The following is a 23,438-nucleotide window of genomic DNA, read 5'->3' as shown; positions in this document are numbered from 1 at the left end:
AGACAGAGACATAGAGACAGAAAGCGAGAAATCACCCCCCAGGGGGGATGGCCACGCCACAATCCCTTCTCCTCCACTCTCCTCTCAGGATCTTGGACACGCACGCACACGCGCCTGGTGTGAGTTTTAAGCCACTGGGTCTGGGACGCAAACCGCACTCGACTACGTGGGAGTCCAACGACATAGCCATTACGCTAACTGCTGGTTCCCTCAACCCATTGTCTTGATGCCAGGTGTCTGCCTGCCCAGACATCGAGTCTCACCTAGCCCAGGTTCCTTCGTCTGCCACTCAGATTCTCCTCTTACTAAAGCAGCTCCTCTTGATGCTGAGCTCTGCTTGTCTTAACTGTTGCCAGAGAGGAATCACCTGCCACACTGAGCTTCCTTTTCAGCACCTACATCTGGGACAGTTCCCCTAGCAGTGAAAGAAGAGGCAGATCCTAGATGCACCTACAGTTTCTTTGCTGTAAAAATTAGTCCATGCTTCTGTAATACGGTAGTTTTGTCTTATATTTTGTTTTATTTCTCCCCCTGCAATGAATCCTTGCTGGTTTAAGTACGGAGGTCGGGACCCGTGATGTGCACACATCGCCGGCAGGATTAGCCTGCACTCTCTGGGTTGTCGATAATCATTAAGCAACAAGCAGTTTGAATCCTTGCCTGGTTGACACCTAGAAATATATCATCCACTTTGGAAAGCAGGATACCTTTTAGTATCCCCTCCAGCACCTAAGATGTGGGGAGCTCACAGAATAGGCACTCCATGAATATTGAATGAGTAAATGAACAAATAGATGAAGGAGGCCAGTGGAGTGAGGCCCAGTTCTCCTTTGTGATGTCTGTATTGTGCTCAGCCAGAAGAAAACAACTCCCAATCTGCGGAAGCTGAGAGAATACCTCCAGGCCAGACTTCCAACAAATTCCCTGCACAAAATTGGACCTGCATATCCAGGTGAATTGTGGCTTGAAGACTGCAATTATGCCAGCAAGGAGTTCTCTGGTTTTTTCAGTGCATGGATGTCTGCAATGGACAAGGTTGTACCATACTCTACTCCATCCCTAGTAAAGGCTTCCCCCTCCCCTACTTCGAAGGTAATCTCGAAAACAAACTCCCTCCTGTCCACTCCATTTCCATCACTGACCCCAGTCGGCCTGCTACTTACGTAAGTGGAATCGACAGTTGCATATGTGTTAATGCTTCAAAGCAGTCTCATACTACCTGTAACTGCCTCACTATCATACCTGCAGGTCTCCTGGAAAAGAAAATGTTATCCAGGGAAGGTAATCCAAGAAGACCAACACCTTAGCTCAGATATGTTCATCACCTCAGTAAAGTTGTTTTAGCTGAAGCCTGAGGGACTGGGACAGAGAAGAGGTCAGTTTTGATAGGCATGAAAGCTCTGAAGGAAAGAGCAGGTCTGAGAGCAGGTCAAAGAGTGCTATCACACCAGGAGGTGGAGAGGGTTTGGATTGTGTTCTTTGCTTGGCCTGGAACAAAAATACCACTGGAGCTCTGGAAGGAATGGCCCAGGGAAGCCTGTGGGCTATAGGCTGTGGGAGTCCCCAAAGGTTTGCAATATTCCTGGCAGGAGCTGCGTGCGGGCAAAGAGGTGTGGGATAGTTTGCAGAAAGCAAAGATGTTAGGACACTGGGGAACATACAGCAACGCTCTGTTGGCTGAGTCTCTGTGCTGTCGAGCTTTCCCAGTTCTGGGAATGGTCTCTTGCCACTGATGACCCCCTTGGATGCCAGTCTTACAAGCAAGAGGCAGCTCACAACAGATTGCACACAGTAAGAGCCTCACACTGGCTGAGCTCAGATGTGAATGCCAGAGAAGGAAAATGGCTGACGCTGCAGGGGACCTAGGCTTCTAATGTCTGGGATGTTCACCTCATTAGGCTGTTTTACATAACATCAGCCAAAAACAGAAAGAAAAAAAAAATATCTGGATCGAGTCCACCGAAGTTCAGACCTGGATTGAGTCCTTATCCTTGAACTCCTTCAAGCCCCTTCTTCCAGGCTTACTTACTTTGTCTGCAAAGGAGCAGTCACAATGCAGGCCAGCAGGCCAGGCCAGAGTCCAAGGAGAAAATGCCCACTCACCCTCAAGGAGCATCACAGCCAACAGGAACAAAGAGGAGGTCACATAGTTATCATTACTGTTACTTTCATCTGACGCCCTTTGGTCTACAATATTGATCTTGTCATAGCCAGGGATGGCTGGGGAAGGAGGGACTTGGAAGCTGGGCAACTCCTGGGCTGGAGAGGCCAGAGGTCTGAGAGAAGAAAGCCCCAGAGCAGCCACATGTTTCAGCTGAGCAGGCAGGGTTAGGAGCTGCCAGATCGATTCATCGGGAAAGGAAAGGTGAGTGTCACTGGGCAAAGACAGCCTAAGTCAAAGGCCAGAAGGCCAAGCAAAGACGCTAAGGAGCCACCTCCAGCACAAGATGGGAGAGTCTACATAGCACCGGAGAGACAGGTTCAGGAACAGGGTCCTCTAAGTCTGGAAAGGGGAGTGCTGAGGAAGAGGGTGTGAGAGAGGCCAGATGAAGGGGTCTAGGTCAGACCTGACCAGGCAGACTAAGGTAAGAGCTCTGTACCAGGATCCACACAAGAGCAGCAGACGAGCTGAGCTTACCACACACCAGCCTAGGGTGGGGTTGCCACCCCCCCCCAATACTGAGCAAAGCTGCAGGTGAAGGTGAGAACTCAAGGCCTTAAGGAACAGGGAGCCAAGTGGGTCATTCCACTCTGGAGCTTGACCTCTTGCTCCTCTTAGTAGAGTGTCCACTGAAATGCCCTTTCTCATTCACGAAGTCTCCGTCTCCACTTGTGCCTGGCTCCCTCCCTCCACCCCTCCCTCTCCCACTGGGCCCACCCTCCTTTTCTCTCTTCTCCCTTCCTCTTCCCAGCAGGATTGACCTTCTCTGCACTGCCCACACCCTGCTTCAGCACAGCTCCTTAACCAATGCTCTGTGCCCCCTGTGACATGGACTCCCCGACCTGTGTTCCTATTCAGTGCTTGGTTCGCCGGAGGCCACTGCTGCAGGGCCACTGCATAAACCTGTGTTGTGTGTCACTGGGGGTGGGGAACAGGGAAATCGGGTAGAGGAAACCATGTCACCCTCCCTGGCCAGCTGGAAATGTGCCGTGTGACCATCTGATCTCATTAGTTGAACTCTCAGTCCTGACAGAAGGAGGCTTCAAAAAAAACCTCTCTTTCTTGGCTCTCTGCCTCTTGAAAGGTAACAGAGAGGATAGGATTGCAGGAAAGTGAAGTCCCAGCCCCTTGATTCTCACTACTGGGGGCAACTGACTCAGAGCTAAACCTCCATGCTGAAAACACAAAGTGGAATGAAAAAAAAAAAAGAAAAAAAACGTGGACACAGTGCCTCTGAACCAGGGCTCTGGCCCGGGGAAGACTTTAGTCTCAGCTGTCCATGGAGTTCCTGCCCAGCAGACCAGGAAGACAGGGGCAAGGAAAGGTCACCCTTCTCTCACATTCCTTCTGGTGGGCCTTGCCCTGCAACCTCAGGCGGGCTATGCCAACGAACCCCAACCAGCCTCCTGGGGCCTGACCAGGGAGGCCCAAGGCCAGGCTCCATCCTGTCCTCATTGTTTCCTGCAGAAGCCCTTACTTCTCAACTGCAGTGTTTTCCCAGGCCCTGATCTCTTGGCTTCCTTTCTTTGCAAGAGCCTGTCTTGGTGCCCAGTCCTTGCCTCGAGTCACCCAGACTCCTATCTCCCCAGCCCTGCCAGGGCAAGTGTCCAAGCCACCAGCTGGGCTTAAAGGGTGTCTCCAAGGGACGCCAGAGGCAGGAAGAACAAGGCAGAGCCATGCAGGGTGGCCTCAGGGGTCTTGAGGGTTGTGCAAGGACACAGAACTCTGCAAACAAGTGGCTGCCAGCCCAGACAGAACTATGGGATCCAAAAAGTCTGGGGGGATGTATCCTGTGAGAAGAGGAAGCAGCACGATTCAGAAAGCCACCACTGACCACTAGCAATCCGATTCTGTCTTATTCAGAACATTAAACCAGATGACCGACCCAGACAGTGTCATTAGCAAGCTCATCTCCCATAGCTGCCTGTCCCCTCCTAACTGACCAGTGCCACTCGCTGGTTCTGCTCCAGCCCTAGAAGCGACAGGAGGATCCTGATCAGGAGTGCAGAGGCAGGACAAATGTGGTTCTCACTCACCTTCCCACTGTCTGCCCAGGGTCTGGGTCACTGAGACATAAAGAGAAGTGGGTAGCAAGACAGATGGGCTGCCCTGGGTGGACCCCAGGCATGAGAAGATCCCAGGCATGAGTACACTGGAGATATGGACGCCAATCCAGAAGGAGTCTGCCTCCTCCCAGGGTGGGAAGGAGAAACAGGCCTCCTGGTGCCTCAGCAGCCATGGCCATCCAAGCCAGAGTGGGAACCTGGTCTGCTCAGCATTGGAACCTGACACATGAAGACCACTCATCCCTGCCCCAGCCCCCTAAATACACGCATGCACAGGCTTGGTCCTCTGGCCTGTACTCCCTCCTGAGTCTCGTATCTCTTTACAGTTAAATTTGAAGCCTAGTGGCCTGCACATCATTTTATTCTTTCAACCTCTCTTCACCTGACCAGGAGGAGAATGAGCCCAAAGACCAGCATTAAGTTTCCCATCAGTGAGGTTAACTTTCCAGAAACCACAATGTGGCTTTAAACCAAACTGAGCTTTTTTCCTCTCTGAAAATTGTTTTTGCCACATCAATAAGACCACATGCAAATGCCTGAAGACAGGTAGATAATCTGGGTTGAACCGAAGTCCAAATATTTGCCAAAAGTTGTTTCAAAAAAAAATTAATTTCTTTTCTTTGACAAAAACTATAGAATGAGAAAAGAATGACAGAATGTAAGATATTTGTATGGCTAAATTAGTATTATATGAATTCGTTTGATCCCACATCGAATATTAGAGATAAAGGACTCTAAAATGAAATCAAGAAATCAGAGTTTGATTTTTTTTTTCATTTCCAACATTTGATCATGAGAATTTGCTCATCTTTAATAGTTTCCGCTCTTTCAAAGGGGGCTGATGTCCCCACGTCCCACTTCATGGGAATTTGCTCATCTTTAATAGTTTCCGCTCTCTTTCTCAGGGGGCTGATGTCCCCACGTCCCACTTCATGCCATCAACGTCTGACCGTTGAAAATTAAAATGGACACTTGCTGGGCTTCAGCATTACGCTGGCGTTCCCAATCACACTTAGTACCAACTTCGGTTGTGACAGATGCTCACCTGCCCTCGGGCTAAAAATAGCTGTCATAGATGTCAGAAATGGCAAACACTCTCTGCATGCCTAATAGCCCATTAGGCGACTTTGTGGAAGGGGCAGATAAATCCCCACCGAAGGACAGCCTCAACTTCACCCAACACCGTGTGCCCGAGACCTTACAGACATCAGTCGCCGAGGTGGCTTTTAGGAGTTAAAAATAGATCTGTTAGCACCCAGTTCACAGCATAAGCGCACAATAGACTGTGCAGAATGCAACAGCACTCTATGGTTTGGGAATGAGGACCCTGGAGCCAAAAAGGACAAAAAGAAGACCTCACACACCTGGGCCTTAGCCTCTCCTCTCTGTCATTGCTGATGTCACATGACATATTTTCAATGACACCTCAGTGGGTAACCTCTTTGATTTCCAGGTATCTGTAATACAACCAAAAGAGTTCTAACAGGATTCTCTTGAGGTGTCTCAGTGCAATTTACACTAAAATAATCATCCTTCTTGCTGAAAATTTTCCACACACTACCTTAACTGCTTGGAGCAATTCTACTATGTTGTAATGATTGCATTGCTTTGTAATTATTTGCTTTACGAATGTCTTTGTCTGTCCCATACCCTCCTCCACCCCTGACTTGAGCTTCTTAAAAGAGTTCACTGTAGCTTTGGTGTCTATAAAGTGCCCAGCATATTGAAACCTGGTAACTTTGGATAATTTTAGTTCATTTGAATTGAAGCTATGTCAATAACGTCTTCCTTCTTAGATTCTGAATCCTATTATGATCCCTGTAACTCAAGTTAGATTTAAATGGTAAATCAAGGAGACTTAAATATCTTAAATGATCCTTTTAGGCTCTATTAAGTAACTATACTAACTCCAATGCACTGTGAAAAAGAAGCAGTCTTGTCTTATCTGTCTCTATTTGGGTCTTTATGTGTTTACTTTGAAAAAGAAATGATTAATCCTGATTCCTAGCACTGCCAAGGCAAATGTAATATTAAAATTAAATAAGTATGTGGTATGCTCAGCTTGCTGTCCAGCACAGGGGAATGTTCTGTGAACATCAGCTCTCGGTTCCCGTGTGCTAGTTGGTGTCTCTGGTAATGTGCAAAGCCTGTGGGTACAATGATCTGGTTAATGCTGTGCCACCCACTGGTCCCTGCTTTATCAGTTCAGACTAGGCATATTTAGTAACAATCATGTGGACACCAGTTACACTTTTTTTTCCTGAAACTGATGCATGCTTGTTTTGTTTTGTTTCATTTGATTTGTTTCTCTCACTTTCCCCTTTCCCACTCCAAACTGTGGTTGTTTCATTAAGGCCAAATCATAAAGGGAAGTACATCTGGTGGGCCCCGTACTCACAAAAGATAACAAGACAACAGCAAAGAAAAGAAAGATGTTCTCAGCCTGAAGAGCCACCTTCTTCAGGGCCTAGAAATGAAGGGGTCCTTAGTACCAAGAAATAGTAAAAGAACTTCCTTTGCATATAAAGGCAAGATGAACCTCAACCTTACGACATCATGTGAGAAAAGATGGACAGGAAGGCACCGGCACGGGCCACAGTCACAGCGTGGAGCTTGCTGAGAGTCAGACCATGCCAGCAGGATGGACCGAGCCAACATAAGAGGAGCGAGCTGCTGCCACAGACCAGCAGTGTGTCCCCACAGAGCAGAAGGGTAAAAATAGCCAATGAGCTCTGCTCATTAAGTCACCTCACCTCATAATCTAAATCTCTGAGGATCCTGGCCAAGAAATTCCCTGACCGATGGATGCAGACATTCTGATCTGTGCTGAGCAATTTCATGTGAACCTAGGTCCCAAAGCCTGTCATTTACAGGTAAACAGATACCTGATTTAGAGGCTAGATCCTATCCTTAGTGATCCACTCAGTTGCAAATCCCCAGTGCTATATGAATCTCCAACTACCAACTGGTCTCACCCTTCACAAACGTCAACATGAGAGACTAACAGGTTGTGATAATATTCCAAGCAACTTAGAGACGTGAGTTAAATTTCAAGAGCTGGTTCCATTGGGTAGGTGAAATCTTAAATGCCTACTAGGGTAGTAAAATAAGACCATTGTCTATTAGTTGTGTTTTAGTTTTGATTTTGGATCTTAATTTTAGAAGTAAACTGCCCAAATCTGTACTGCAATGAAACCAGCCAGGGTAATTCTGGCCCACAGATACTGGCACTGTAAGGAACTGCAATGTTGTGAGAATATCCACAGATCCAAGATGGAGGCATGCAAACCTCCAGGCCCTCCAGAGGTGACATCACGGCACAGTCACAGCTGAAGACACTGGGATGTACTTACGTAGGGCATGCCACTCGTCCTGACGGATGGTCTTCGTGATATTGAAAGTGAGGTTCCTGGGGATGGTTGCTGAGGAGTAGTGGTATTTGATGTATGTGCATCGCTCAATTTCTCCTGAAAGAGGGATAAGAAACTAAATGTTAATGAGGTGAGCAACCATGTCTGGAACAGTTCTGGGATCTATTTTTCCATCCTAGAGAAAGGATCTTCCTTCATATAGGGCCTAGGGACACCTATGGTTATACAAGGCATAACACTGTAACTCAGAAAGAGCAAGAGAGGGAGCCAGCAGGTGGCATTGTGGTTAAAGTACTAGACTCCCACATGGGCAACCACAGTTTGAATCCCAGACCTGGAGGCTTGAAAATTACACCAGATAATGTGTGTGCATACCCAAAATCCCAGGGGGAGAATGGAGACAGGATTGTGGCATGGTCTTCCCCCCAGGGGGTGATTTCTCACTTTCCCTCTCAGTTTCTCTCTGGCAAGCAAAATAAATAAATAAATAAATAGAAAGAAAGAAAGAAAGAAAGAAAGAAAGAAAGAAAGAAAGAAAGAAAGAAAGGAAGGAAGGAAAGAAGGAAGGAAGGAAGGAAGGAAGGAAGGAAGGAAGGAGGGAAGGAGTAACGAGCAAGAGAGAAAACAACAATCAGACGGCACTGAGTTATACAGAAAAAAATACATCTCTGGGATCAAGCAGAGGTGGGAAGAGCCAAGTTTAGGTCTTTGGCAGCTTGCTAAGGAGGTAGGATTTATGTTTGTCTAACCTTCTTAAGAAAAGCAACTTGCAAGTCAAGACAGAAAGTTTGAATTGATAGACATGAACAGTTTCCACGCAGAAACCAGGAGAGCGCAGGCTCAGCCTTAATGATGTCATCTGTGCTTTCAGTTCACAGAGTCCTCTGGAATGGTGAGCAACGGAGACTTCCTGCCTTGCTCCCTCCCTCCTCCCAACCCCATCTCTGAACATAAAGCGCACAAATCAGACTGTATCTCCTCGAACCAGCCTCTTGTTGGGTTTCTTGGACAGAATAGTAACTCTTTAACCGACTTGACTTCTGAACCAATAAGACCTCTACAATAAGTTGTTATTAATCAAAACACGCTTTTCTTGTCAAATTACCAAAATGTTTCCAAATCTTAGAGTAGAGGTGCTCAAGGTGTAGTCCCAGGACCAGCAGCATCAGGATCACCTGAGAACTTGCTAGAAATGCAATTTCTCAGGCCCAACCCCAGGCCTGCTGAATCTGAAACACAGGTAGAGCCCAACAGTTGCCTTAGAGAATCAGAATTGCCACTGCACTAATTCATGAAGCCACCATGTTTGCAAATTCCTAAAGGAATTCCGAAAGTAAGGCATGACTAAGAGCCCTTCCCTTCCTCCCTCTGGGCTCCTTCAGGCATCTCCATGGAGGGCTTGCTTATCTGGGGGATATTAAAACTCAAAGTCGGGGCATCATGAAAAATCAGGAAAAGAGTAGTTTTTAAAGGTTAGGGGTTTTGAAATTTGGTTTTGCACCTGAATGAATTTTGATGGTAATCCATTTTGCACCCCACTGATTTTCAATTTATAACCAGTGGCACCTGATTGAATTATTTGACCCCTGGCCCACTGTCAGCAGGGAACCTGGCACTTGGTGGAGTGCAATAATTTAGACAGTGCCTCATGAAACCCGTGCCTTATTATAAATCATATCTGGACAACTGCCCAGTCGCTAGTTATTGGCAGACACTCTTCCAATGGGACAGACTCTGTCCAAAAGGCAAAGTTCTGAGAAATGGCATGCATTCTTTTCCTGAATCTTCAGTTTGCAATTCCTCTGTGTCATTTCCCCCCACAGTCCACAAACATCCTAAAGCCTCTCACATGTCCCCAGCTTCTCCCGACCACATCTCCTCCTTATACCTTTATCCTATTATCTTCTTCAGTAAGTTTCTAAATTTCTTGAAAAAAATAGTCTACCAGACAGTCTCCTCTTCCTCAACTTGGCTTCACACCTCAGACCTGCATGCTCTAATTCCCAACACTCTCTAAATAGCATGGCCTGGGAACCAGCAGTTAGCGTAATGGCTATGTCGCTGGACTCCCACGTAGTCAACCGCGGTTCATGTCCCGGACCCGGTGGCTTGGAACTCACGCCGGGCGCGTGTGCATGCGTGCCCAGGATCCCGAGAGGAGAATGGAGGAGAAGGGATTGCGGCGTGACCATCCCCCCTGGGGGGTGATTTCTCGTTTTCTGTCTCTATGTCTCTCTCTGTCTGTCTGGCGAGCGCACGCGCCCTACAGTGAAAATCTCTCCAAAAAAAAAAAAAAAAGATAAATAGCATGGCCTCCCATCCAATCTACAGCATCATAAATCCCACAGTCATCTCCCTAACGGCCCCCTTCTTCCTCACTCCAACTGGCCACCAAGCTCAGTGATACTTCAGATATGTCCCTGAAGTCCAGCCTCTCCTCTCTGTCCCTCTAAAGGGCTTTACCCTAAAATATGACCTATCTCAACAAACAAGATTTTGAGGACTTACTGGCTAGGAGAGACTTTCCTAGTGCTTTGTAGACTAATCATTTCTGACTTTACCCCTGTCATGGCATACCCAGAGAAGGTGTTTCTAAGGTACCTTGGGGTCAACAGATGAGGCTGTCCAGAACTGGCAATCCCAACGTACCTGGACCCATTCATGGATTCTGTACTTGTCCTCCTTAGTGGGAAACTACTTTATGGATACTGTCTCATTTAATCTATAATGCAACCCAAGTAAGTAGAGATTATTCTTTGTAGTAAGGATTATTATTATCATAACCCCTACTTTACAAATAAGAAACTGGGGGATCAGAAGACTAAGTGACTTGAACAGGAAGTGGCCATGCCAGGATCAGAATCCAGGACTGACCAGATGAGCCCCACTATGCAGGCCTCCCTCCCGCTTAGTGTGTATTCCAGAGAGGAAAATGTGACTGTGTCAATTCCCTGTTCAGGGGCCTCTATTGGCCTCTTCCACACATAGGACAAGGCCCACACTCCTCAGGCACAGAGTCCCAGCACCTGCTCCAGCTTCTCTTTGGCCCTGACCCTCACATACTTTAGGCTCCTGCCAGGTAAGCCTTCCCTCCTTATCCCAAATATGCATTATCTGTTCATGACTGCACTGGTTCCCCTCCCGGTAAATTCCTGCTCATCCTAAAATGTGTCTATAAGGGCAGCTCCTCAGCAAAGCCTGCCTCGCAACCAGAGCAGGACCCAAAAGTCAGCGGTCAGCCGATGCTGCTTCCTCCTCTCCCCCACACTCCCCTGTGCTACTGTCCTGACGGCAGCAGGCACGCCAATGGGCTGTGATTTATCTGTTTACATGCCTCACTCCCCCATCAGATTATGAGTTTCTCAAGGGCAGGGATGTTGTCTTATTCATTCGTCTTTATCTCCCCAGCCCCTAGCACAAAGTAAGCACCAATAACATGTGCTTCGAAGAAAGGAATGAATAATGTGAGCTGTCCTTCGGAGGAGCACAGTGGGCAAAGAATCCAACTGCTCTTATTATATGCAAGAAATGAAAATGACTGAGGCAGAGCCAGGCGGCGGCGCTATGAACAGTAAAAACGTTGTGCTCTGCTGACGCTGGAGGTGTATTATGGTGTGATAACCCTGTTAGGGGTCTCTCTCTCCCCCCTCTGCCTCTGAAGAAATAAAAAATTACACTTTAAAAAATGAAATAATTGAGGCAAATTATTAATAGAATGGAATGAATAAAAAGAAGTCATTGAACTCAGTGAGTCTACACCTCCTCCCTTTCTAAATCGTGTAAGGAGAGGCGTACTGATTATAGTGAGGTTCAAGGAACCACGTCTGATCACAAAAGAGTGTCTCGCTTTATCTGGTAAATGTAATCCAAGGGGCAACTAGATCAATGCAAAAAAAAAAAAAAAGGAAAAAACAAAAACAAAGAAGAAATGAAAGCAGAGAGGAGGATATAAAAGGTCCAAAGTTTGGAACAAGAAAATCATCAGCAACCACCTTGGTCGTGTACAGCTGGCAGGTTGTGCCCTGCACAAGGGCAGCTCTTAGGCATACCTGGGAGCTAAAATCCAGCTGCTCCTCTGCCAAGCCTTGAGCCCTGGTGGAGTGAGAGGCCGTCCCTACCTAAGGGGTGGCCTTGGTCTAATTTATGCAAAGGAGCCATGCAAGCTAGCAGTAGCCCCACACACGACAATTTCAAGATCAAACAAAACACTCCCAGGCCCGCCTTGGAGCATAAAACCAGATTCCACTAGGGATGGCCAGATTGGTAACTGTCACTTGTGTCTGAGAAAAGCACCCGATTTCTTAGCTAAAGTCAGATTCTCTCAGTCTCAACACAAACTCAACAAGTTGCCGCAGGTTCCAGGCAGTCTGGAGCCAACTCTCACAGCCCCACCCACCCGGCCAGCAAGAAGAGAGGCTGCTGGACACTCAGCAAGAGCAAGAAGCCAAGTGACAGGAAGCCTGCCGGAAGCAGACAGAACAGCCCCACCAAAGGCCCGCAGTGTTTGCTTTGCCTTGGGGATCACAAGCATCCTGCCTTTGACAGCAATTAAACTTGAAAGACTCAAATATTGCCTAAGAAGAAAGGCAAAATATTTATCCATGTGTCTGCAGGTCCTGTCAGTGTGCCGGGCTTTTGTAAATACAGGCACCATCTGGGTACCAAATACGTGTGCCCAGAATGTGGGCTTCCCAAGACAAACAGGTTTTCCTGCAGCAAATGATGCGGGGGGCTACCTAAGAGGTGATGGAAAAGTCCATGGCCTTACCTGGAAAGAAGGTCAAACTTATCTTCACTGACTCCTGCAATCCAGCCCAGAGTCAACCTCCAGCTCAGGAAAACTCAGCAGAAACAGAACTGGCCCACAAGACCCGCCTGTAGCCCTCATGGATCACTTTAGACATGCTCTGCCTATAGAGTAGTGACTCTCCTACCCACCTGTTAGGGTCTCAAGAAGATACCAATAAGACACCCAGACACGTAATGGAGAAGAGTTTCTAAAAAGGGTAATTGAATTCAATACCAAAAAACAAATAACCTGATTTTTTTTTTTTTTTTGAGAGAGAGAAAGAGAGATTTTTGGCTAGAGGGTACATGTGCTCACCAGAGAGACAAAGAAACAGAAAGTGAGCAATCACCCCCTAGGGGGAATGGCTGCGCCACAATCCCTTCTCCTCCATTATCCTCTCAGGATCTGGGGCACGCACACACATGCCCGGCATAAGTTTTAAGCAACTGAGTTTGGGACTCAAATCACAGTTGACTACTTGGGAGTCCAACAATGTAACCATTACACCATCTCCTGGTTCCAATCACCTGATTTTTTAAATGAGCAAAGGACTTGACAGACATTTCTCGAAAAAATGATATTCAAATAGTCCACAAGTATATGAAAAGATGCTCAACTTAAGTAATCATCAAGGAAAAGCAAATCAAAACCAAAATGAGTTATTGTTTCATACCTGTTAGGACATCTATTACCAAAAAAAAAAAAAAATAACAAATAAGTGTAGGCAAGGAGGTGGAAAAACTGAAAGGCTTGCAAAGTGCTGGTGGGAATGTAAATTAGTATGACCACTACGTTGAAATGCAACAACAAGGGTTCCTTCAAAAGTTAAAAGTAGAACACTACATAATCCAGCAATCCCACTGCTGGGCACATATCCAAAAGAACTGAAATCAGTATCTCAAAGAGATATTTGTACTCCCATATTCATTGCAGCATTATTCACACTAGCTAGCCAAATGGTGGAAATGAGCTAAATGTCCATCTGCAGATGCATGAATAAAGAGAATGTGGTATAGACATACAATGGAATATTATTCATCCCTAAAAAAGAAGGGGATATGCAATGACATAGATGAACTGGCAGTCAGAGGGAAGGCCAGCCTCTAGTAGGTGCAGAAGGTGGAGGCTGGATCAGAGGGGCAAATGAAGCATCCAGCTCACTCCTCTTCTGTCTCTTTTGCCCCGCCTTCCTCTCGCATCTCTCCAGCAACCCTCCTTTCTGCACGCATCACTCCAGCTTTCCCTTAGTCCAATGCTAACACGTCCTTCCTCCCTCAACCCCACCTCTCAAAGTCTATAGTGGCAAAGAGAAAAGAGGATGGAGAGAAACTGACCCATTTCTTTTTCTACATTTTCAAGTCCCTTAAGACCCAAAGCAGAGGCCAGCAGGTGGTGTGGTGGTTAAGGCACTAGATTCCCACATGGCCAACCACAGTTCGATTCCTAGACACACCAGCTTGCTTTCTCTCTCTCTCTGATCAAATTGAAGAACAGTAATAATGAATAAAATAAAATAAATAATTTAAATTAAAAAACAGACCCAAGGCATAGAAGTGCTAACTCACTTCAAGGAATAAGAGCAGTCCCTGCACATAGTAAGTGCTCAGTAAATCCTAATTGCTGTTATTAACAGCTGCAACCCTAAGACTACTCTAAGGGGATAAGAACATAGGGACTCAAAAATGAGGTCAGTAAAAGTTTACGTCATGCTACAGACATGACGTATGTCTATCAAGAATAAATTTCCCCACACAATAACCCTGGGAGCAGGAGCTCTGGTGTGCCAGAGACTAGGAGAAGAGAGTGACCGAGATGGCACAGAATCTGCAGCTCTGACCCTAAATTCTGGATTCCAGTCATACCTGGCAGCAACACCAGCTGGTGGTTTTCCTGTAACGTGTCAGCTTCCAGCAATACATGACTCTCTAAGTATTTGGTCAAGAGTCCATCACTCAGGAGTGATATATCTGGAGCCTTCAAAAAGTTCGTGGAAATGCATACTATGCATGGATTTTAATTTTTTGACACTAAAATAAACCTGTATTTTAATTCCATTTTTCTCACAAACTTATTGTGGTTCTCTCTTAAGGCACTAGATTCCCACATGGCCAACCACAGTTCGATTCCTAGACACACCAGCTTGCTTTCTCTCTCTCTCTGATCAAATTGAAGAACAGTAATAATGAATAAAATAAAATAAATAATTTAAATTAAAAAACAGACCCAAGGCATAGAAGTGCTAACTCACTTCAAGGAATAAGAGCAGTCCCTGCACATAGTAAGTGCTCAGTAAATCCTAATTGCTGTTATTAACAGCTGCAACCCTAAGACTACTCTAAGGGGATAAGAACATAGGGACTCAAAAATGAGGTCAGTAAAAGTTTACGTCATGCTACAGACATGACGTATGTCTATCAAGAATAAATTTCCCCACACAATAACCCTGGGAGCAGGAGCTCTGGTGTGCCAGAGACTAGGAGAAGAGAGTGACCGAGATGGCACAGAATCTGCAGCTCTGACCCTAAATTCTGGATTCCAGTCATACCTGGCAGCAACACCAGCTGGTGGTTTTCCTGTAACGTGTCAGCTTCCAGCAATACATGACTCTCTAAGTATTTGGTCAAGAGTCCATCACTCAGGAGTGATATATCTGGAGCCTTCAAAAAGTTCGTGGAAATGCATACTATGCATGGATTTTAATTTTTTGACACTAAAATAAACCTGTATTTTAATTCCATTTTTCTCACAAACTTATTGTGGTTCTCTCATGTTAAGCAGGACACTTCTTAGGCTGAGTGATTTTAGAGGCAAAGTAATTTTAGAGACAGAGCTGGGACCCAAGTCTACCCTACCTTAAATTATCTTTCCTAAAGAGGTGCCATAGAACTTTCCATTTTTATTAGAGAGATCCCATTGGATCAGAAATTATTTTAGGGTTGGCTCCATGGCCTGGTGGTTAAAGCAGCCAGATTCCACATGATCAACCACCCAGTTCGAGTCCCAGACTCAGCAGTTTGAGAAACGCACTAGGTGTATGTCCCTGTGTACCCATCATCCTGAAAGGAGGGAGGGATGGAAGAGAAGGGATTGCAGCATGACCATTCCCCATGGGAAGAGCTTTCTCTTCTCCTCATTCTGTCTGTCTCTGTCTCTCTCTCTGGCAAGTATATGCACCCACACACAATATTCTCTTGACACCCATTTCTAAAGCTTTCCTAAGTCTAAAGGGGTAAATTTGAGTCACAAACTCCTAAGTGCAAATGAGCTTCCAAATCCCCTCCCGTTGGACCAGAGCAGAGACACCTGTGAGAAAAAGGATGCTGAGAAGGCAAGGTGGCTGCTGTGAGGAGGTGGAGGTGCACTTCAAAGGTGGACCAGTGATTTGGCCATGCCCCTGTGGGGTGACTTCTCTCTTTCAGTCTCTCTGTCTCTGTCTCTCCAGTGAGCACACACACACACACACACACACACACAAACACACACACACTATAGTAAAAATCTCTTTCAAAAAAAAAAAAGATGGTGAACCCATGACCTCACAATACCCCGCCCACACTCTCAAAGGGAGGAGTTGGGCTGGGAATGTGATGGCCAAATGTATTTAGAAACAAGTGGATTGCACCAAAGGTGAAAGGTTTACTACAGGATGTTAGTATGTATTCTTTTTTTTTTTTTTTTAAAGAAAGAGTTTTGCTAGAGGGTATATGCCCTTGCCAGAGAGACAAAAAGTGAGAAATCACCCTAGGGGGCAGGAGAATGACCATACTACAATCCCTTCTCCTCCATTCTCCTCTCAGAGTTCTGTGCACACATGCACAAGCGCCGGGCATGAGTTTCAAGCAGCCGAGTCTGGAACCCGAACTATGGTTGGCCATATGGAAGTCCAGCAACGTAACCATTATGCCATCCACTGGTTCCTGGTACTAATTTTTAATAAGTGTGACTTATTAAATGTGACTTCCTCCCAAAAGGGACAGTTACGGATGCAGACTTTCCTAGTCTCCTTTAACCCCAAATCCTTTTTATTTCTTTAAAGAGCAGATTCTATTGTAGCACTAGACTATGAGTTTGTCAAAACCAGAAACCAGCTCTCTTTTTACATGCTACCCCAGGTCCAGGCATACCAGCAAAGCAAGCCCTCAGCTTATAGTTGGATGAATGAAAAATTGGTATCAGGGTCTATTATTTGACCAATGGCATACTAGATAAATTAAGTAACTGGTTCCAAGTACGGTTTGAATATCCCTTAATCAAAATGGTTGGAACCAGCATGTTTGAAATTTCAGACCTCTGGGGCATTTGGGGATGTTTGCAATGCGGGATGGGAGCCAAGTTTAAACACAAACTTCATTTATGTTTGGTATACACCTTATATACATGGCCTAAGGTAATTTCATAACAATACTTTGTTTCGACTGTCACTGTCACATGAGGTCAGGTGTATAATTTTCCACTGTGGCATCATATGGATGCTCAAAAACTTCTGGATTTGTCAGTGTCTTGGATTTCGGGTTTTCAGATTAGTGATGCCCCACCTGTATTTGCTGATCTCTTCTCTAAAGCCGTGGCTGAAAGCTACCAGAAAAGCAACACCAGGTCGAACACCCTTTGACTGGGTTTGCACAATGCCTTGAGTTGAGCATAGAATCTCTGGGGACAGAGTGACTGCCCTCAGTGACCTGTGTCGCATCCCCTCAGCCCACCTTTGCCTACAGCTGCAGCTACAGAGAACACTCCCAGGCAAGCTGAGAGCTCCCACAGCAAGCACTCAGAAGTCTCCTTCCCTCAGTGGATCTCCCAAATCCACTGAGTCCACACTGGGCAGCTCCAGGAGCACAGAAGGGCAGAAACCCTGAGATCAAGCCCCGACCAAGTGGTGGGTGTCAGGGCAACACAGCTGTCCTTCAGAAGGATGACAGTGAGGTGCTTCCTGCGGTTTCCTTGAAGGGTCTCAGTAGCCACCAGCCCAGCCTTGCACCCTCCACTGACTCCTCCTCTCAGAAGAGCAGTATGGCACATAGCCAAGGCGGCCTTTTGTTCTCAGTCTGCCACGGTCTTCTCCCCTCTCAATATTCTCGCATCCTGGAGACACGAGGGTAGGCCAAGGCCACTTATGAGAGACCATGTGTCTCCTTCATCCCAGAGTTCTGCTTTTTATGCCAAAAAGAAAATAAGTATTCAATGCCCACCACCACATGCCAGATGGTCATACATTGTCACATGTCACCCTCACAGGAACCCTGTGAAGGAAATTCGTAGTAACAACCCTGTTGGACAAAGAAGGAGGAGTATAGAAAGATGAAGACCCTCCCCAGAGGCTTCGGCCAGCAAGGAGAAAGGCCAGCTGCAAACCACAGCCTCCCTGACCTCATGTTTTTCAGTGTGCGCACGACAGTTTCAGACACCACAACCATACAACTCACTGTTTGGTGGAAGAATCACTGGGAACAGGTGGCCATGGTGCCCGTAGCTGGAAAGACCTCAATATAGCCACTGCTGAAGGAGGAAAGAAAGAGAGGAAGGACAGAAGACAGCAGGGACATCACCTGCGTCTTGCTCACTATTCCTCTTTCCATGGTGCCAACAGCTTGAGTGCCCCAGACCATATGAGGTACTCCCAGCCCCCGCCTGCCGCATGTCACCCGTGTGACTCTCACTGGGATGACAGTTCTTAGTCATCTTTCTAGCCTGAGGCCTGGCTAGTGCTCTGCACTTAATAAATGAAAGATTACATAGAAAGAGACATTTAAAAAAAAAAAAGTGGAAATAACCAACAAAATATGATGAAGCCAGTGAGAGCTTTAAGACAGTGTTTGTCTTGTCTTTAAAGGGCATTTTCTTTTAAATAAATAAATAAATAAATAAATAATAAATAAAATAAAGTTAAAGTTATATCTTAGCAAGGAGAAGCACTGATTTTCTTTTACCAAATTAGAAAAGGCATTTATCATATTTATTAAAGAATCCAGCAGGATTCTTTAAAAGACCACAAAAGAAAGAGTGCGGGAACACAGGAGTTGGGGGGGGGTTTGCTGAAGGTTTGCGATTAGAATTGAAACCTTGTCAGTATTGAAAAGTGGGGGACCAGATGGTGGTACAGTGGTAGAACATGATGTTCTGCAAGGCTGACCACATGGGAAGGCTGCTGGTTCATGTCCAGAGGTCTCCATGAATACCCATGATCCAGGTGAAGCTGGGGGCTGACTGTGGCATCAAGACCATTCTGGGGGTGAAGTAGCTCTCTCTCTCACTCTCATGACATAAATAAATCTTAAAATAAAAGCAAGTCAGGCATGTTCCAGGGGCTGAAGGAGGGTGAGCTGGACTGGTGTTGCCAGAACCACTGTAGTCCTCCCCCAGGGCACAAGGGGCAGAATGGGAGGAGTCTGGAAGGTTCCTTTGGCAAGTTTCACCAAGTGCAATGTTGACAGAGCTCTCCCTATTTAAGAGGGCGACTCTTCACAAAATCTTATTTCAAGAAATCTCCCCCCACCTCTTCTCTTTAGCGCCTTCTGCTCCTCCCAGATGTTCTGAGCTGAAGGATTTGCAAGGCTTATAGCTGCTGCAGACCCAGCCAGAAAGAATGTTTTATTTTCATCATACTGAGGAAAAGTGTTATCTACGTTTTTATTTTTAATGCTTTCCCAAATGCATTCCATTTTGTATGCTTTGTTTTTTGTGCTTGTGGTATCAGTGTGGCCTTTTAATGTTGTTTGGTACGCACTGCATAGACCGAATCCTAAATATTTCATTCCTTTCCATCCCACATTACATAACTGTGTGTGACAAGCAGCGTTCAGGAGACCCTCCTGATCACACACACAGAATTCCATTTTCAAAAGCTGTCACCCCTCACCCGCCCCACCACCACGGTTTTCACTTCCCTCACCCTGTTCCTAAATACCTCCAGCAGGCCACTCTTAGATCGTTATATTAATCATGCATTTCCATCTGCAGTAAAAGCTTCGAGATCGAGGAGCTCGTGTTTTTCATCTCTGTTCTCTAGATGGCCAACATGGTGTGTGGGTATCATTGCTCATCTGAACAACAGCCCCTGTTTAATGAATATCTTCTGTGTGCTAGGTACTGCATGAAGAATTGTATCACGCATTTGCTAGCTTAATACTAAAAACTAGCCACTGTTATTATCCCACTTCGCAGATGACGACACAAAGAGGTGTCCTGCCCAGAACATATAGCTATTATGTGGCAGAGGTGGGACTGAAACCCACCCCACACACCCTAAAAGCACCACGCTATGAGGCACACATGAAGAGAAAATGGGGGGCAGGGATCTCTTCTAAAGGAAAGGGAGAGACTCTCCACGCTTTTATATGGAAAACATGTAAAGCAAAACTTTTCCACTTACTGGCATTTTTCAGCATCTACAGACTATGTTTGCTGCATAGCGCCGCCACCCCCCGCCCTATAAGCTGGTGAGAAGTGCAACCCCAGAAAGTGTGTAGTGGCCCCTGGCCGATGCCTGAGACTCAGCCACATCCCTGTCCCCACTCCTAGGACAAGCCACCTACCAGGAGGGGCTGTTGAGCAAGTTACTCAACCTCTCAGAACCGCTATTTCTTTATCTGTAAAATGCTGGTAATAATAGCATAGCTCCTAAGATGGATGGGGAACAAATGTGATAACCCACGTAAAACCTGCTCCATCGCGAGCATTAGATAACTGCTCGCATCGTTTATTAGTTATGCCTCTGGAGACTCCCGTCCCACTCTGTGTAAGAGCCCATAAATATTTAAAGATAATTCTCATGCCCATCCCCACCCATAGTCTCCTTGTCTTTCAGCTTGAACTCTTCCAGGCTCTCTCAACACAGGTCCCCAAAACCATCCCCACACCAGTCAGTCTCGAGGTCCAGTATGTGGACCAGAATTTCCCCCCAGGTCACACAGAGCACCTATCACAATCATTTCCACACAGTTTGGGACTGCTCAGCGCCAGCCATGTAGCCTCAGTTCCTGTTAGCGTTGTGGGCAACCTTGTCACAGAAAGGGCCACCTCTGTGGCCCACAGAGGGGACAACACCAAAGTGTTGCTTGCTTTCTCACTCCGATGAAGCTGCTAAGCCAACTGTCCTCTGCCGTGTGCTCAGGCAGCTGTCTTTTCTCATTCTGTGGATGTTTTGTGTATTTTGCTTTGTTACTTCCTTGCAGGATTTTCTATTTGTTCCAGCCCCTGAAGAAATTTTTGGATGGAGATGCTGTCATTCTACAGATTCGCCACTTGTCCCAGACGCTCCATCAGTGGGTTATCCCCAACCTCATCCAAGCCATCGCTAACATCCCTCCACGAGGCAGTGTCGAGGGAGTAACTCTGCCCGGGCGCATACACACTATCGTCTTTGGCCAGAAACCAAGCCATGATGAGAGAGTTCTAAGACTTACCCCAAATAAGCCTGCCGTGGACTCACCAGTACCCTGATCTGCTTCCCCAGGCTTGCCCACATGAATACCATGAGAGACCCTGCCTACACTGCTCACCCCAATCAGCCTGCCTAAGAACTGCACCCAGAACGAGGCAGCATGGTATGGCTCAGGCAGCTCCTCAGCGTCACCAATTCCTTGCTGTGCACTCACCCACCATCTGTTAATAAGTCCTCTGGACAGTTACCAGAACCCCCTGGTAATCTCCTGCGTTAAAGTCTGGACACCGGACAATGGTTACCTGCCTTGAGTCTCCCCACTCCTTCAGCCCACCCTGTCCCCTCCATAAACAGGATGGCCCCACTGAAAAACCCCCTCTCATGCCCTTCCCTGTCCTCTTTATCATCCGGTATTCAATACTCCAGTTAAGTAAAAATGAGGCCCAGCCTCTGTGGAGGTAAGTCGTATACTGAATTACAGTGCTGGGAGCCACACAGCCCACCATGGGTTCAGATCCCAGGCCCCAACTGACCTGAAACATGCCAGGTGCATGTACGTGCTCAAGATCCTGGTAAGCTGCAGGGTCAGGATCCCTCCTTCTTTTCCTCACACATGGGGACACACACACATACACAAACACACTGTCTATTATGAGTAAAATAAATAAGCTTAAAAAGAGAACGAGAGGGCCACCAAGTGGCATAGTGATTAAGGGTGCTGGACTCCCACATGGTCAACCACGGTTTGAGCCACAGACATGGTAGCTTGCTTTCTCATTCCCCCACCCCACCCTGTCCCTCTCTGGTCAAGTTAAAATAAATACATAAATAAAGCTAAATAAAAATTAGCTTTAAGAGTGAGAGAAAGGAAAATGAGATCTGACCAGTGGGTGCACACATATGCCTCCTCCGTGACAGAGAGAAGCCCCCAGGTTACAGCATGGAGCCCGGTTCTTGTACCTCTGGCTTCTCATTCCATTTGCTAGCCAGGAGCTTTTCATTACTTTACTGAGAGACTTCCTGAGGAAAGCATCTATTTCACCATGTTTGGTGCTAAAGGTCACATAATCTTGTAAGAGTTTCAACCTTCTTATACTAACTTCTGCATCCTGGATTCCAAATGTCCTTTCTCCCTTTCCGAGTCTTTTTGCATGTGTTAGTCAAGACCTTTACCCTAACGTCATTGCACAAAACGGGATGAAGGAGCTGTCACCATGCTTGCCTGCATCTCCAGCTTCCCAGCCAGCTCTGGCTGCCTTTTCCCACTTTGCTCATGTATCTTCCAGCTTGAAACAGACTTCTTGGGAAAGAATGAAAAGGTGAGGTATGGCCCGAAATGACCATTTGGGGTGTAGTAAATAATCTGCTCCCCCATCCCCATCACATCCATAACGACCTTCCAGAAAGTTCAGAGCTACGCACTGCCACTGCCCTGACAGCAGCCCCTCCCACCCGTGCACAGACCGGAGGCAGGAGCTGCAGCTCCTCAGGCCCAGTTCAGCGAGTGGAAGAACCATCCATCTCCAGGCTCTGACAGGCAAACGGGGCGAGAAGGAGACCAGATCTGGTTTGCCACTGGAAGACAATGAGCTCATGTTTTCTCCAGGGATCCAGGAAGTGGAGACAGATCTGGAGACGGGGAGACAGAGATGCAGGCAGGCGGGAGCGATGAAGGATGGGCCAGGCAGAGGAAGGAGGCTGGTCTGACACTTTTTTAATGTCACTTTTGATAAGAATCCCCAGCTCTCAGACCATGGGGAAACATCCATTTTCTTTAAATTAAGGATTCAGCATGAGGCAGTTGTCCTAAAAGGGAGTGAGGAGGGAACAGCAAGAAGATAAACAGAGTCTGAAATTTGTCATTCCTGTTTCTTCAGAGAAAAGTAAAATGATTGTTCATGAGTCACCAGAATTGCAGATGCCAGGACAGAGATGGAGATGCCCTACCATTCTCTGCCGCTGCCGTGGCTGTGTATGGGATTCCAGAACGGGTCGCAGACGATTGGTCCAGCTTCTCAGTGATGGGACGGCCTCCCTCAGTGTGCCTCGCAATAAGGCCAAGACAAAGCAGACAACAATGAGCGCAGTCAGCTCAAGTCTCCAAGTAATTGAATGCATGTTTGAGTCCAGCTAGAGGGGAAAAGTCTGGAAAGTAATCCAGATACTAAGTGCTCCATTTTCATTTGAAAAAGGAGTTAGTGGGACCAGCAGTTAGCGTAATGGCTATGTCGCTGGACTCCCATGTAGTCGACCACGGTTCGAGTCCCGGACCCAGTGGCTTAAAACTCACGCCAGGTGCGTGAGTGTGCATGCCCAAGATCCCGAGAAGAGAATGGAGGAGAAGGGACTGCGGCGTGGCCACCCCCTCTGGGGGATCATTTCCTGCTTTCTGTCTCTCTGTCTCTCTCTGTCTGTCTGGCGAGCGCCCCTAATGCAAAAACCTCTAAAAAAAAAAAAAAGGAGTTAGTTACATGAGAGTACTTCCAAAAGTTCAGAGAAACATGGAATTAAAGTATGAGTATATTTTGGTGCAAAAGAAATTTTGAAGCCCATAAACAATTTTTATACTAATGATTTGTATTTTCCATAAACTTTCTGAAGATCCTTCATAGCATGCTAATGTTCCTTTTAACCAGTTCATTCAAAGTGTGAGAAAGAAAGAGAGTGTATG

The 23,438-nt window shown here is 46.5% G+C and overlaps 1 protein-coding gene across 2 annotated transcripts in view; it reads right to left on the bottom strand.

Annotated features, from left to right (window-relative positions):
* TMEM178B (transmembrane protein 178B) overlaps positions 1 to 23,438 on the bottom strand; it is a 486,798-nt gene that overhangs the window by 270,581 nt on the left and 192,779 nt on the right. For both annotated transcript variants that reach the window (XM_006145055.2, XM_006145054.1), the window contains one exon: positions 7,581 to 7,694. In XM_006145055.2, the coding sequence (XP_006145117.1) occupies positions 7,581 to 7,694 (114 nt within the window). The remainder of the gene's footprint in view (positions 1 to 7,580; positions 7,695 to 23,438) is intronic.

Source organism: Tupaia chinensis, unplaced genomic scaffold (genome assembly GCF_000334495.1).
Source record: "Tupaia chinensis unplaced genomic scaffold, TupChi_1.0 Scaffold000140_1, whole genome shotgun sequence".
In the NCBI taxonomy this organism is placed as follows: domain Eukaryota; kingdom Metazoa; phylum Chordata; class Mammalia; order Scandentia; family Tupaiidae; genus Tupaia; species Tupaia belangeri.
This window is presented reverse-complemented; position numbering and strand designations above follow the sequence as displayed.